Source organism: Lepisma saccharinum, chromosome 23 (genome assembly GCF_977018435.1).
Source record: "Lepisma saccharinum chromosome 23, izLepSacc3.1, whole genome shotgun sequence".
Lineage (NCBI taxonomy): Eukaryota > Metazoa > Arthropoda > Insecta > Zygentoma > Lepismatidae > Lepisma > Lepisma saccharinum.
This window is the reverse complement of record NC_139251.1, coordinates 47,162,608-47,177,161: the sequence shown is the minus strand read 5'-3', so window position 1 is coordinate 47,177,161 and position 14,554 is coordinate 47,162,608. Positions and strand designations below refer to the sequence as shown.

Below are 14,554 nucleotides of genomic sequence, written 5' to 3'. Positions count from 1 at the left end.
ACCAGACAAAATTAAAAAAATATTTTCTGGTTACAGCACAAAGGACCATGCTTCTTTAGATAATGTGGACAATGATTACAAGTAATATTTTGTAGGAACAGGGCAGCGATATCCAATCCAAGTATATTAGTGCAACAGTTAAATAACCAATAAATTTATGAATGTGATGTATTTATAAATAGCCTGTAATTAATGCAAACTTCTACTCTTTTGTTATTTGTGTGAATATAAAGGTGTGTTTGCACGCATGCGCAAATGTCTGAATACATAGTTTTTCTGAAGCAAAAAAACGTTGCAGTTACCCACCTATACACGTTAGTTTAAGAACATTTACAGACCAGTCAGGTTCTTCATAGTACATTTACATTTTTGTTCAAATTGGTAGAATGTTGGTATCGGTTAAAATTTCATACTTCCACCCCTAATCTTTGGTAAGAAGTGTAAAATGTAATTAAATTATATGCAGATGATATTCCTTTAACCTCGAAATTGCTGTATAAAGGTTATTTTTTACAGGTGCAAAAATATACTGATTTTAAAATAGGAGTTCTAAAGTTTTTGTTCTCACAGAGCTGAAAAGGTCAGGGAAATCAACCTATGAGTAGGTAAGGTAAAGTTCACTGTGACATGAAGGCACATTTTAGGTCGATCTCCACCATTTTGGAGGTTACGTGATCAGCACCACACTACGGCTGCCTTTATCCCCCAGGTACCCATTGATTTGAGGGTGGGTGAGCCCCAGAACCACTTCACGCAGTCACAAAGTCAGATAAATTCTGACCCTAGATCACCCACCCTGGGAATCGAACCCTGGTCTCCCGTGTGGCAGTCAGATGCCCTACCTACCTATGAGTAACAATCAAGAAATTTTTCACAATTTGAGTTGATTCAGATAGGTAACAACCCTTCCCCCCCTGAAATTCAAATTGATGGGGTTTTCCGAAAGTATAACTTAAAACACCATTAAGCCTTGTTTCCATGATTATTATGTATTTCCATGATTCATAAGTATAACTTCTTAAAAGCAGCTGCGATTCAGTATGCCCTCATGTTAGACATTCCTTTGTAATAACATGCTAAATCATTTAACATTGTTTTTGGTCAGTTTTCTCTTCACATATGATTTATTTCAGGTGGACAAACAGGATATTATCAGACTGGAAGTTCAACTCTTCAGGCTGTCCAACAACAAGCACCAACAGGTCCTCCGTTGCATCAAACAGCTGGCCCCTTTGGTTTGCAGGGTTACAGTACGCAGTCCGGGACAGCAGCCGTAGGCCTACAGAACTTCAGCTCTCAGGTAACGTGTACATATGTATTGATATGGTAAAAATTTTCTGTACCAATACCGATGTTTAAATTTAATAATACATGGACATTGGTATCAGGTCAGTCCTAGTAAGAATGTAACAGATTCAAGGAGTCTCGCCAAAACTAGGAGTAATTCATATATTCCCATCTAGGATAGTGAGCACAAAGCAAAGGACTGTCTTCCTGGATGTATTATACATATATGGTACGACAGGCTAATTAAGATGCCAGTATCACAAATTTCCCTCTCTCAACTGCCAAACTGAATAATAAACCAAACACCAGTTTTCAGTGCAGTGTCATATTTACTTTGCTTTATTTGTTAGGCACAAATACCTGAAGGTCATATTTTTAATAAAATCCAGACAATATTTTTGTCAGCCATTGCATTGGAGTCTTTTCCATTCCTTAATAATTATCGTAATTTTTTTTTTATGGTCCTAATTATTTAACACACAAATAGTTCTGATTTTCCAAAATTCACTATGGTCATTCAATACACAAACCCCTTCTTAAGAATCAAATTTCAGATTTATGCACCTTGTGTATTTAAATGGTAGAAACTATTAATGTTCAGAGCTTAAAGCAACTTTGGATTTGAGTAAGTGAATTCCTGAATAACTTCCCAAATCTCTGTACCAATAAAGAAATGACACATATTCACACATGCAATGAGAACCATTTTGTCTGGAAAGAAAGTAGTAACCCTTAAATGCCGATACCTTTTTTAATGCAATAAGGTCCCAACACAGTGCGAAATATAAAATTACACAAGATTTTAAATAATAATTTATATCCTAGTAACTTCAAATGCTAGTTACAAATTTAACTAGTTTTTACAGTACAAGTTAAGCTATAAGACTTTTTTTTTTTTAAGTAGAAGATGAAAGTGTAAACTTTTTTTTATGAAATTTGAGCTTTGCCAGGCCCACATGTAGGCTATCTAGGTTCTTAAAGATTTGCATAATACACTTTTTGTAGATGCAATATAATATAGTTATTTTATGTGGTTTTCATTTTTTCTTGTGACATTTCTTCCTGGTTTTCCAGAACTTTCTCAAGATATTGAGATATGAAAATACAGTAAATATCAAATTTGAAAGGAGATCTTCAGTACGCCTCAACTGGAGCTGTTAATTTGTTACATTATTCAACTTATAGTTAAAATGGTGTATTGTTTTAAAATGTTCTGTAATGCAAATAATGTCCTGATGCCAATTTATTTTTCCATTTTTAGATAGCAGCGCAGCCTTTTCGTAGCACAGGACTACCAGGAAATTTTTTAAAGTCAGGTGGTCAGCATCCGACAGATCATGGCACTGGGTCTGGTGGCCGAGCTCAGCTGAAGTCTCCCTCAAGTAGCCAGGATGTGCTGGCCTCTGTGTTATTCTCCACTGGTAAGTCAGTTATCTAAAATCAAGCCAGTAGTTGTCTTGCAACATTGAAAGGGACATTTTTGGCCGAGACAAAATTATTATGGTACTTTGTCTTTTGAGAAGTCTAAGATAAATGATATTGAGACAGTGCATCTCTAGATAACAAACACTTTTGACCATCAAACATCCACAAAAGTTTATCCTCTGGATGGAGTGAATGATGGGAAAGAGCTTGAGGGCCTTTCTCTTGGCAACACATGTTCTGCAACCTGAAAAGTAAAAATGAGTAGTTTGATTGTGAAAATTGATTTTGCCCAAGATAAAAACGGCATACTCTCGATCTAAACATGCTGAAACTGATGATGGTTTCTTAGATCCATTCATTCTAACAGTAATTTCTAACTTTTTTAGCAAAACCTGATGTAGACCCTACCATTTAGGAAGATGGTTGGTGATCAGCCTTTCTGGATGAATGCACTTGCCTGGAAAAGTCCCAACAAATTAAATGATTTTTTGCTTGACAGGATTGGAAACTGAAAACACATCTAACATAAAAAGTTGAAGGCTTTTGAGTTTATTTAAAATACAATGTTAAACCTGGAAGTCAGGAAAATTGCTTTTGTAAAGCAAGTTGTAACCCTGATTGTATCACTGATAACAAATTGTGTGTGTCTTGAAATCAAAGGACCCCAGCTTTGATCCCTGGTGGCAGCACAGTGGTTCGGATCCCACTTTGAACTTTATCCAGTCCCAATTTCTTTCGCGTATTGGCGCAAGTATGGATTTGTAGGGGATATTAATAAATTAACTGCCTTGCAGGATCTCTAGTAACAAGCAGTAACGCCAATGTCTCTTCTTCAGCATCCCACATCTCGTCGCCCAAGTCAAGAAATCAGAAACAGCAGCAGCAGAGCCCTACGCAGCAACACCAAAAGTTCAACAACTACCAGAGTGTTTCCCAGTCACCATTGGTAAGCAATTTTTTCCCTTTTTCTATGAAATTCGGGTAATAGTGAAACATTGCAGAAGTTGCTCAATAACAGCATCTGATGGCAAAAATGCTAGGAGAGACGTGCTCATCAGTGGCGGCTGCTCATAAGGACGATACGGACGCCGCACTACCATGTGTAACCACAAGTGAACAGACATTACATTATCATCTACATATAGTTTTCGCATTAACTGCATTGCAAATATTTCATTTCTCGCAGATTGTTGGGTACCATTTTGTATTTTTTTTTATCCCATGATAGTTGTGAAGTTTGCAGGCCACTGTGCTGAAATGCGAGACTTGGCAAGAGAAATCTGGTGGGGTGCCGCACTCGACGTGCGCTTTATGTCCCTGACAACATTCTCTGGCAAGAAGCGAGGTGAGGCAGCTGGGAAGAATAACAAGCATGAGAAATGTAAACAATGAAGAGATGCTAGAAGCAAGGACGTTAACAGAAGAAAAAATATCTTATTCCATAAACTTATTCACTGATACATTAGCGTAGAGTAATATACAAGGTAATTTTCAATGAGAAAAAAATATTTATCTATTATTTTTCTGTAGTTTACGGTTATTACAAGCATAAGAAAACAGTTTTTCTTTGTAATAACCGTAAACTACAGGAAAATAATTCTATAATGCAAGCAATGCGTACATACAAGAAAAAATATTTATCTATAACTGAAAAAATAGTTTTATTTGATTTTTGTTATTTAGTGTCTTTTTCAACCACTTTTGGATAATCGCCATGGCAAGGATGTGTCGTATGATGAAATTGATGAAAGGATATTCACAAAGAAAACCCATGCCGAAACCAGGATTCCAACCTGGGACCCCTAGCATTGTAACACATTGTTCTAACCATTCTGCCACTGAAGCTGGCAACTCATTGTTACTTGTGAAGTTAACCATCACACATAAATGTGCGTTGTTTTTATTTTTGTGTGTGTTCAGTGGAAAGTGCATTTGTATTACAACGATGTACAGACAGGGCTAAATGACCTTCCCTATTTCAAAGTTGAATAACTCACGTTTATTTATTCACAATGACGTGCAACTTATGTTAAATGAAAGAAAAACTCAAAAAGTTTTTTTTTTATATACATACGTGTTATGTTCCACGTCAAAGATGCTCAATATGAGTGCCTTTTGTAATTCAGCACACATCAATTCGATAGTCAAATTCTTGCCACACACTTCCCAACATCTCAGAGTCAATGGACGCAACTGCTTCTTGGATGCATACTCTAAGTTCAGTTAAGTTGTTAGGTAAGGGTGGCTCATGCACTTGGTTTTTAACATAACCACACAAAGAATAAATTGTCTGTACCACTTCTGAATTGAGTGAGTGCTCTCTTGGTTGATCTAACCTGAACTTAGTCCTAAAACTTCGTTGGACACAAATAACAGACTGTTGTACATTCCAGGACACAAAATGCTCTCCTGTCTGTTTCCAGCCATCTTGATTTACTGTCGCCCTAGTGGTGGAATGCGTAACTAAACATCAGCTTTGCCAGACACTAAAACTTTGGGAGTTTTTCTTTCATTTAACATTAGTTGCATGTTATTGTGAATAAATAAACTTGAGTTATTAAACTTTGAAATCGGGAAGATTATTTACAATAGCCCTGTAGATCTAAAATATATATTTTGATTAACACGTTACTAAATATTCCTGAGAATGTGGTAAACTTGTCTGGTAACTTACCTTTTGTATTTCTTTTCCTCTGTTAAGTTAGAAAATGCTATGGCTAACTGCTAGCATTCTGCTTCTTCTATTTTTCATGATGCTTTTAATATTGTTAAATGAAAAGTGCTACTAAGGTGTAAAACATTATATTTGATAAAAAACTAATATAAGTTATCATGTTGGTTAAATAAATTAGATATTAGTCATTGCTTGTCGACTGAATTTCACCCTCCAGTTTGGTTCACCATTGAACTACCACTCGTGCTCATAGTTTGTTTAGGTAGAAACCGAATAGGGTGGATAGTCCAATCGAGCAAATATAACTGTGCATTAAATTAGGCACACACAGGATATGTACTACAGCGCCAGCGAAAATGCAGGGGAAGCCAGGCCGGCTCGGTAGCTCAGTGGTAGAGCAATGGCACGGATTGCCAGAGACCTGGGTTCGAGTCCTGGTCGAGCCTGCATTTTTCGCTGAAAATCTACGTAGATATAACTGTGTTCATGTTCCTTCTACAGATTTCCATAGTTGTTGAACATTCTAGCAGTTAAAGTTCAATAATACTTGGTGGTAGGGAAGGGCTGATATGAAATTTTAGCCAATACGGATAACCGATATTTACCGATCCAATAAAAATTCCAATTGGTCCTTGAAGAACCTCAGTGGTTCACTGACCTTAAAATATGTGTGTTTTGAGGTGACTGCAGTGCACAAGATGTTTCATATGTAGACATTTACTATTTTTAAAAAGTAGGGCATTGAGATTAGCCATAAAAATTGTAACAAAATGGCAGAATTTTGCACTAAAAGATATTTATAGATATATTGGATCAGTAAAATAATCGGTAATTTTATCGATAAACCGATATGCCTATAGACTATTGATTAATCTCTCCCATCTCTATATGGTGGTCTTGAGCAACTCATTTATTGTTCAGATACAAAATGTACATTATGTGTCTGTCAGCCAGAGTTGTGCAACCTTGTCTGCTGCCCATACCCTTCAACAGTCCATAGTTGTATATATAAGGGCCCTTCCACTTCTTTGGGGGTGTGCATATGCAACAACTTTTTAATGCCTTATGATTTGTAGTTTCCCTTTTACTCTGTTGGTACCTTCCTACTGTTTCCTGAATTAGTTTGGAGGATAATTTCTGTACATTCTCTTCCATATAAGGGCATTTTTCACAGATAGGACACCCATGTTCATTCATAACCTGAATGAACTCAGGTGGGAACTTACTTACAGAGCAGATTCAATTTTCTACTTCATTTAACACTAATTATTGGGAGGCGCAATGTATAAATTTTACCTCCACTAAAAGCCCTGTCTTTAAGGAGGAAAACAAAACCAATTTCATTTGTGTAGGACAATTAGTTCTTGAGGTATGCTTTTTTTTTTTTTTTTTTTTCATGACGACAAGTTTGAAAAGACTCTGGCTTCAACGGGAATACAGGCGTGCGAGGCTCCGGATGATAAAAAGTTAACCTACTGCTTGTGTAATATCATAATGCAGAATATTGAAGCTGAACTGATGCCAATACTCTTACGAATTCCCACCAATATCAATACCGATGCTTGAAAATAGTAAAAATTAAAAGTTGGTCGAAGTATTGATTAATATTAGTGTGTAAATATTCCAGAATTACATCAGAATATTAAAATACATTTCATGATGGTTGCGGTAAACGCGGTTTAAAATTACTTACGTGAAATTTAGAAGATTTCGCACTTCCACATTGCACAAATTAATGGTTCAGTCCTATTAATTTCGAAGATCCACTGTCTTCATTCACAAAAGGGTATGGCGTTTGAAGCGGAGATGGTACTGCGTCACTGCATTCTGGGTTTATATTTTCCTGATATTCAATGCAGTGACGCGGTACCATCTCCGCTTCAAACGCCGTACCCTTTTGTGAATGAAGACAGTGGATCTTTGAAATTAATAGGATTGAACCATTAAATTGTGCAATGCGGAAATTCGAAATCTTCTAAATTTCACTTAAGTAATTAAAATACATGTTATGAAATCACAAAATCCAGATTTGCACACAAAACTGGTAACTTTTTTGCAGTTTCCATGATAATTAAACTGTGAAAGTGTAGTGTGGCATTTTACCATGAAAGACCCAATTAATAATATATTCCAATCGATATTTTCCACTGCAAATACCACTGCTATCGACCAATATAGATACATCAGTATCGGCTCAGCCCTACAGAACACACGTGATTAAATGTGAACTAATCTTTCTTCCAATGTGTATACAAATTAAAGTTTTGTATATTGCAGGTTCTCCAGTCTAATGTAAGGGGTCAGATGGCAATGAGTGTTCGAGGTGCTGTGCCCCCAACACCTACTAGATATCCTGCCCCAATCCAGCGACCAGTAGCATTTCAGCAACCAGGCAATGCTGGTTCCATGACTGGAAGTGGCAGTGGAGGACGACACAGACTACCACATACTCAGCGTCCAAGTTTATCGTCTCACACAAAGTTGCAAGGTCAAACATTTTTTGGATCCCAAGGTGTGTTTCAAACTAATAATTCAAAATTTGCTAGTATATTCAATTAGTGTGTTTCAATTAGATCTCTCGCATTCCTGAACCAAAGGTTTATTGCTAGTCACAATTTATTTCTGTAGTGTTTGAATTTTTTTTAACATCCAAGAAACTAGGAAAATATTACATAATTCTGTGTTCTTGCGTGAGAATACTAGAGGAAGTTTTTTCTTTTCATGGTAACATTTGTAATATTAAAATTTACCTTACAGTAATTATATTTTTTAAATTGAATCCCAGTTTTACTTCTAAAACATTTTATCTGTTCTTTATTAGTATTGTGCAAAATTCAAAATGTTCACTTATTTTGCACCAGTATTGTTAATTTATCACTAGGCTGTAAATAAATTGGTAATTTGGCTAGGGGAGTATTTTGGTCAGTTAAGTCTAACTTTGACCCTTTTAATAATTTCAACTTTTGTGACTAACTGAAATCGTGTGTGGAGAAGGAATACGCAAATGATGCATCCATTTGTTATGTGCATGTAAGCTAGTCATAAGAACAACTCATGTGTCTGGTGTCCAACTAAAGCTAAATACACTGTGATTGTGATGGGTAGCAGTGTCACCTATATAGTAGACAGTTTTCTTCCAACAAGAAATGTATACACAATTGTTGTTATTTTTAGGTGCAAGTGAATTAGAACTATTCCATTCATTTTTCATTGAATACACCGATCTTCATACTTTGATTTAGTCCAATATTAAAATTTAGGGTTGGGCCAGTATGACATTTTTCCCAATACCAGTAAAGAACCGATATAAAATATACCAATACTGGAGAACCTTTGTTCGCTTTTAAAAAATGTGTTACCAGATGATGTAATGCAGAAGAGCTGCATATTTAGACATTTATTTAACATAAATAGTGCACGCAGAGTATATGTTTACACCCATAAAAATTATAACAAAATGGCAGAATATTTGCACTCTTATACGAGGGCATTTTGAAAAGTTAATAACTACAATAATGCAAGATACGTACATGAAGTATATGTCTTCTTAAAGCTTGTAATGCCCTCTACCAGGGTGTCACTACTTCTCCATGTAGGCACCATCATTGTACACACACAAATGCCAACATCGGGCATGAAATCGGCCATCTTCTCCCGGCACCAGCGATGCACATCTGCTTGCACCTCCGCTTCACGGGTGTAACGGAGTCCCTTCAAGTGCTCGTTCAGCCTCGGAAAAAGGAAGTAACAAGGTGCAAGATCTGGGCTGTATGGCAGGTGGGGTAAAATCTCATGGAATTTGAGATGCTGCAATGCATCCTCTGTTTGGCAACTCGTGTATGGCATGCATTGTCATGTTGAAGAATTGTATCCTTGCCAACCTAACTCGCAGTATTTGTGTGCAGAGTTTCTCCAAAGTCTCCACATACTGATCGGAGTTTACAGTGATTCCGTGCTCCAAAATTTCTGTGTGGACTATGCTGTCGCAGTCCCAAGACATGATCATCAACACTTTCCCTGTGCATCCGTGGCTGTTATGGGTCTTCAACTGTGGACCTGATCATGCAGGCTCGTCGTGGCCAGATTTGTCGCCTTTCAGATTCCTTGATCACCACCTGACAGTACTCGCATCCAAACAGGCGTATCCATAGACAGCACTCATTCATCGAGGAATGTCAACGAAACCCTCTGCTCTGAGGAATTCAATAACAGCACATTGTTTCAACTGCACGTCCATGTCCGTTGCCATTTTACTCACTATTGTGCGCATGCATGATGATGCAGGCGAACACTGTCAGTGAATCAGCGATTTTTCTTACACCAATTTTGCGTGTGTCTGAGCACTGTTGCCAGATTTATTGCATAGGAGGCAAAACTTTTCAAAACGCCCTTGTGTTTACAATATATCAGATTAGTAAAATTATTGATAATGTTACTGATGAACTGATTATGCCTATATCAGCTGATACCAATTAATTTGTCCCATACCTATGTAATGACTGATTTTTTAGAACATATTTCACTGCAGCATTGATTTTTCCCCCTAAGGGATTCACAACGTGAAGATGGAAGGTGGTACAGATGGTAAAGTTGAAGATAGTGGACATCCAACCAGTGATAACAAATTGAATGATGGAAATAGTACTGGAAGTAACAACAGTGGAACCACCAACAGCACGAAGCAAGGAGGCATCAGCTCCCCCTCTCCAACATCACAGCCTTCAGAGTTAAAGATTGTGCAGGAGGCTTCGTTAAGCCCCAAAGAAGAAAGCACAGCCGCTACCACTGAGTAATTTTTTTATTCCAATCTGTGCTTCTGACGGGGAAAAAAGACTGAATTAAACCTTTGTATTCACATGTAGGGGGTTTATGTGGATCAGATAATGTAATTCATTATTTGTTCCAGTTTTTAATAAGAAAGAAATTTCTAGTGTTATTCACCCATTATTTGTGTCAAAATCTGATTCGGTTAGCAAGAGCTAAATATGGTGTAAAGGAGCAGTATCAGATGTCATCAAGTCGTCTGTCATGACAAGTTGTTTGTCATTAGTTTTTTTCAGTGCTGTGGGGTAATACTTGTAATGATCTCTTGATATCATATGAATGGTATGGTCGAAGGTTATGAAGATTTTCCCTGCTTTTAATGATAAGTAAAGAAAACTGTTAAGATTGAAAAAAAATTGAAGTCAGGGGAGAAAGGTGATGGCTTTTTAACGTGACTGAAGTTTTCCTATTCTGTGTGTGATCCATTGTGAAGGACAAAAAGTGAGTTTCTTTGGGTGACAGTTGAACGACGCATTGGCACACAGTATACTTGGTTGATGGTGTTTTTCAAGTGCCCAGTTATGGTGACTCAAGAATCACCGGCACTACTTTCATGTAACCGTAAAGTAACTGGCACTTAATTTAGGCCTTGTAATACATGAGACCCCAGAGTGGGATTCAGGACTATAAAGCAAAGGTTTAGAAACTGGACAAAAGAGAAAGGAGTTGTTTCTGTATGTTGGTGCTGGAAGTTCCGAAACATGTAGGAAGAGAGGGTAAGATTGCCCATTTATCCAACGTGAGGTGAGCTGTGCAGCTTATGAGTTTATTATATTATTAATCTTGTGTGTTTGCCTGCAGCAATACCTGTAATTTCGAGGTTTTCTAAAGCTCCCTCCTTTTTTTTGTTGTTTTCTTTTTTAATATTATTATTACATTTAAAAACTATAAAGAAAGCGATACATTTCTAATTATTGGATTTTGTATTGTGGAAGAAGAGAATCTGAACTGTTGGCACATTAAAAAATATATTTCGATAATAAAATAGATGCTTTCACATCTTTGCACAATATTTTTTAACATTATTGCTAATGCGTTACCCTTGATGATGACTTCCAGTGGTGAAATATAGGTGTGTTGGAAGAATTGTGTGCTTTTGTTAGTGTTGAGAAAGATGATAAAGAGAAACTGTCGTGTAGTGTAGTGTGCATATAGACTTGCAGGTTCTGAAGGAAAACTGCTTGCACGATGCATGGAAGGAGGATACATTAGAGAAGTCATTGCATGGAAAATTTAAGAAGTTACTTCTGCGGAAGTGGTGAAAGACACTGGCAGGGTTGAAATAAATTCTATATATTGGTTTGTGGTTTAAACTTGAAGATGGAAGTAGTAATGGTAAGACAAGTGGGGAAGTATACATACAAGTAATTTTTTGAGACTGGCTAACAGACTTCGGAATAACTGGACTGCAAGACAGCAAGAGATTGATTCTCCATCACATTGTTGCATTGAACGAACAGAACAGTGTTTCTTACTGTGAAAGCCTTTGATTCTGGTTATTCTTGGTACTTTGTAAGCTCAAAATGCTGTTGTGTAGTTGTCCCTAGCTGCAATAAATTGAGTCAAGTTAAAAAAAAAATGAGGATGTTGTTTTCGTGGTTGTATTTCAGTATTACAAAAATGGAAACATGACAGTTGTGACAGACATTAAAGAACAGTGGAAAGTTGTTCAAATAAAATTGTTATTTATATAATTAATTTGCTGTTTTAATTTGCCTTAGAATAGTCTGTCATGCATGTCATGTGAAAATGTAGTTTTAAGTGAAGCAGGAACCTACTTAAACCATCAAGAGGTAAGTGTTAATTACGACAGTCTGTGTCAAGAGATGGTAATGTTAATAAGTCGAGGACACAAGTTTTCTTGAAGTAATTAAAGGTCATGTAACTTTTTTTACCTGCAATTTTCAAAATAGGTTATTCCATTTTCGGTAGTATGAGTGAAATCTCTTGAATATTGCCAAAAAAAAAAAATCCTTTCTGGCAAAAAATAAATGAAAGCAGTTGTTTTTACTTCATTCTCTCAAGACCCATTGAACATATATTTTTGCAAAGTCTACACCTGGGAAAATCTGCAATTTTTGTTTACTTGTTTTTCCTTTAACAATAATATGATTTCTTTGTTCCCACAGTGGAACCTAGATTTTATGTTTTTCACAACCAAGCTGATAAAAAAAATGCAGTACATGCCTAAGGAAGCCACCAGACGAGTGGCGATACATTAATGCAGAATTGAATATGCTAAATGTTAATATAGGTAGTTATGTAGATCTACTGGTTAATTTTTAATTGCAGTCTAAACTGGAGTATGTATAATTTTTAATCTGATAGAATAAATTTACCCCATCTCCCAAAAAGCAGAGATGAGAAATTTGTCTTGGAGATATGATCATACTTTTGCAAGAATCTTTCTATGCCTTCCTGGTTAATGGGGTTACTACGTTGTGTAAAAATATCCAGAGTAATGGTAGTCTGAAGTGAAAACCTGAAACTATGGACAGATGACAAACGAGGAGATTTAATTCTCAATAATCCAGAGAAATTACAATTTTAAAGTAATGACATGTTTTATTGAAGTTTAATACAGAACCCCGGTTTTACATTCCCTGGTTTAACTTTTTTTGCATTATACACTCAATCTTCATGGGCCCCTGTAAGACGTAAAACCGAGGTTCCTCTGCATATGCTAGTGATTTGAGAAAGTAGGAAATTTGTCAAATTCAATATACTCTGATAATTTTTTGAATAGGTTTTAATAGATTCACCTAATTATTTAATACATACTTTCATTTCCATTACATGAAATGTGTTCGAGTTGAGACTGATTAATCAGGAATCTATCAGCATGTACCAATGTAGCTGTATCTTTAAAATAACTGAAAAATTCAGCTTCAGTTTGACTGTGAGCTACATAGAAAAATATGTGGAAACTGCACCTGTCAGATTGAAACTATACCCTCAGGGTTTTATAGTGTATCTACTGGTCAAGAATGTTTGCTCTCACAATGACTGACTGAAGCTCCATATAATGGCCTCCCAGATGGCATAGTGGTAATGTTGCCTTGTAATAAGTGAGTCCTGGGTTCAATACCTGGTTGAGGCACATAGTGGTTTGGATCCCACTTTAAACTGTAGGATCAGTCTCGATTAGCCTATCTGTGCATAAATTGGACTTAAAATTTCAAACTAGCCTCACATAAGATTACACTGCCAGAGAGAGTCAAGATGCCAAAGCCTTGCTTGTCTGCCAAATGCTGTACATGATACATTAATAGATAAAGCAAATCTCAATTCTCTTGTTAAATGCAGCTTCAGTTTTCATCTTAATGCCTTTTGGTAGGGGTTTTTCATTAAATATTTTTCTTAATTGTTAATTTTGTTGAATAAATAAAAAGTTAAGAAAATTTTTTTAAAAAAGGATTATTTTTAGTAGACACCCTGTTATAGCAACACAGCTGAAGAAGGTGAGAATTTGCTCTGGATGCAGCCAATGTTGCCAGTTTAGCTTTTTTGGAGCCATAGCTGGCTCTCGCATTCTCGCTTAACTAGGGTAACTATAATAATTTTGAGCCAAAAATGGGACATCCCAAGGTGGTTAGTTTACCCCTTCCTGAAAAATCGGTTAGACCTAATTATAAAATTATTGTTATTAACATTATTTATTCAAGTATTTGTCATTATTATTATTTATGAAAGTATGTATCATTAAATTATACATATTAAACAATAAATTAAATATGACCTCCCTTGGTCTCAATGTAATATTTATTCATTATAATTTCGGCATAACCTACATACAGGGGATGGACAAAAATATGGAAACACCTGCAGAAATGCACATTACCTTTATTAATATTGAGTAGGACCACCTTTGGCATGCAGAACAGCCTGCAGTCGACGTGGAATGGACAAATACAGGTCGCGCATGGTTGTCAAAGGGATGTTGTACCATTCTTCCTCCAAAGCAGCTGCAAGTTCTTGTAGAGACGATGGTGGTGGGTAGCAGGCTTGCACCTTGGTCTCCCAAAACCGACCACAGGGGCTCAATAATATTGAGGTCTGCCGATTGTGGAGACCATGGCAGATGTGACACTTCATCTTCGTGCTCATCAAACCAGTCCTGGACGATGTGAGCTGTATGAACAGGGGCTCTTGTCATCTTGAAACACGGCATCACCATCTGGGAACAAAGTTTGCACCATGGGATGCAGCTGGTCACTCAAAATGGTTACGTAGTCCTGACAGTGACATGTCCATGCAGGGTGATAATGGGTCCGGCAGAATACCAGGAGATGGCTGCCCAAATCATCACTGAATCATCGCCATGCGTCACTCTCAGTAACAGAC

At 36.7% G+C, this 14,554-nt stretch overlaps 1 protein-coding gene across 6 annotated transcripts in view; it reads left to right on the top strand.

Annotated features, from left to right (window-relative positions):
* The window catches only part of LOC146005342 (uncharacterized), a 128,547-nt gene extending 116,758 nt beyond the window's left edge, over positions 1-11,789 (top strand). For 5 of the 6 annotated variants that reach the window (XM_083144528.1, XM_083144526.1, XM_083144524.1 and 2 more), the window contains 5 exons: positions 1,134-1,300; positions 2,549-2,708; positions 3,549-3,658; positions 7,664-7,898; positions 9,935-11,789. In XM_083144528.1, coding sequence (XP_083000654.1) covers positions 1,134-1,300; positions 2,549-2,708; positions 3,549-3,658; positions 7,664-7,898; positions 9,935-10,179 — 917 coding nt within the window. In that variant the 3' untranslated portion in view covers positions 10,180-11,789. The remainder of the gene's footprint in view (positions 1-1,133; positions 1,301-2,548; positions 2,709-3,548; positions 3,659-7,663; positions 7,899-9,934) is intronic. The other variant, XM_083144529.1, reaches the window with a different exon arrangement.
* The last annotated feature ends 2,765 nt before the right edge of the window (positions 11,790-14,554 follow it).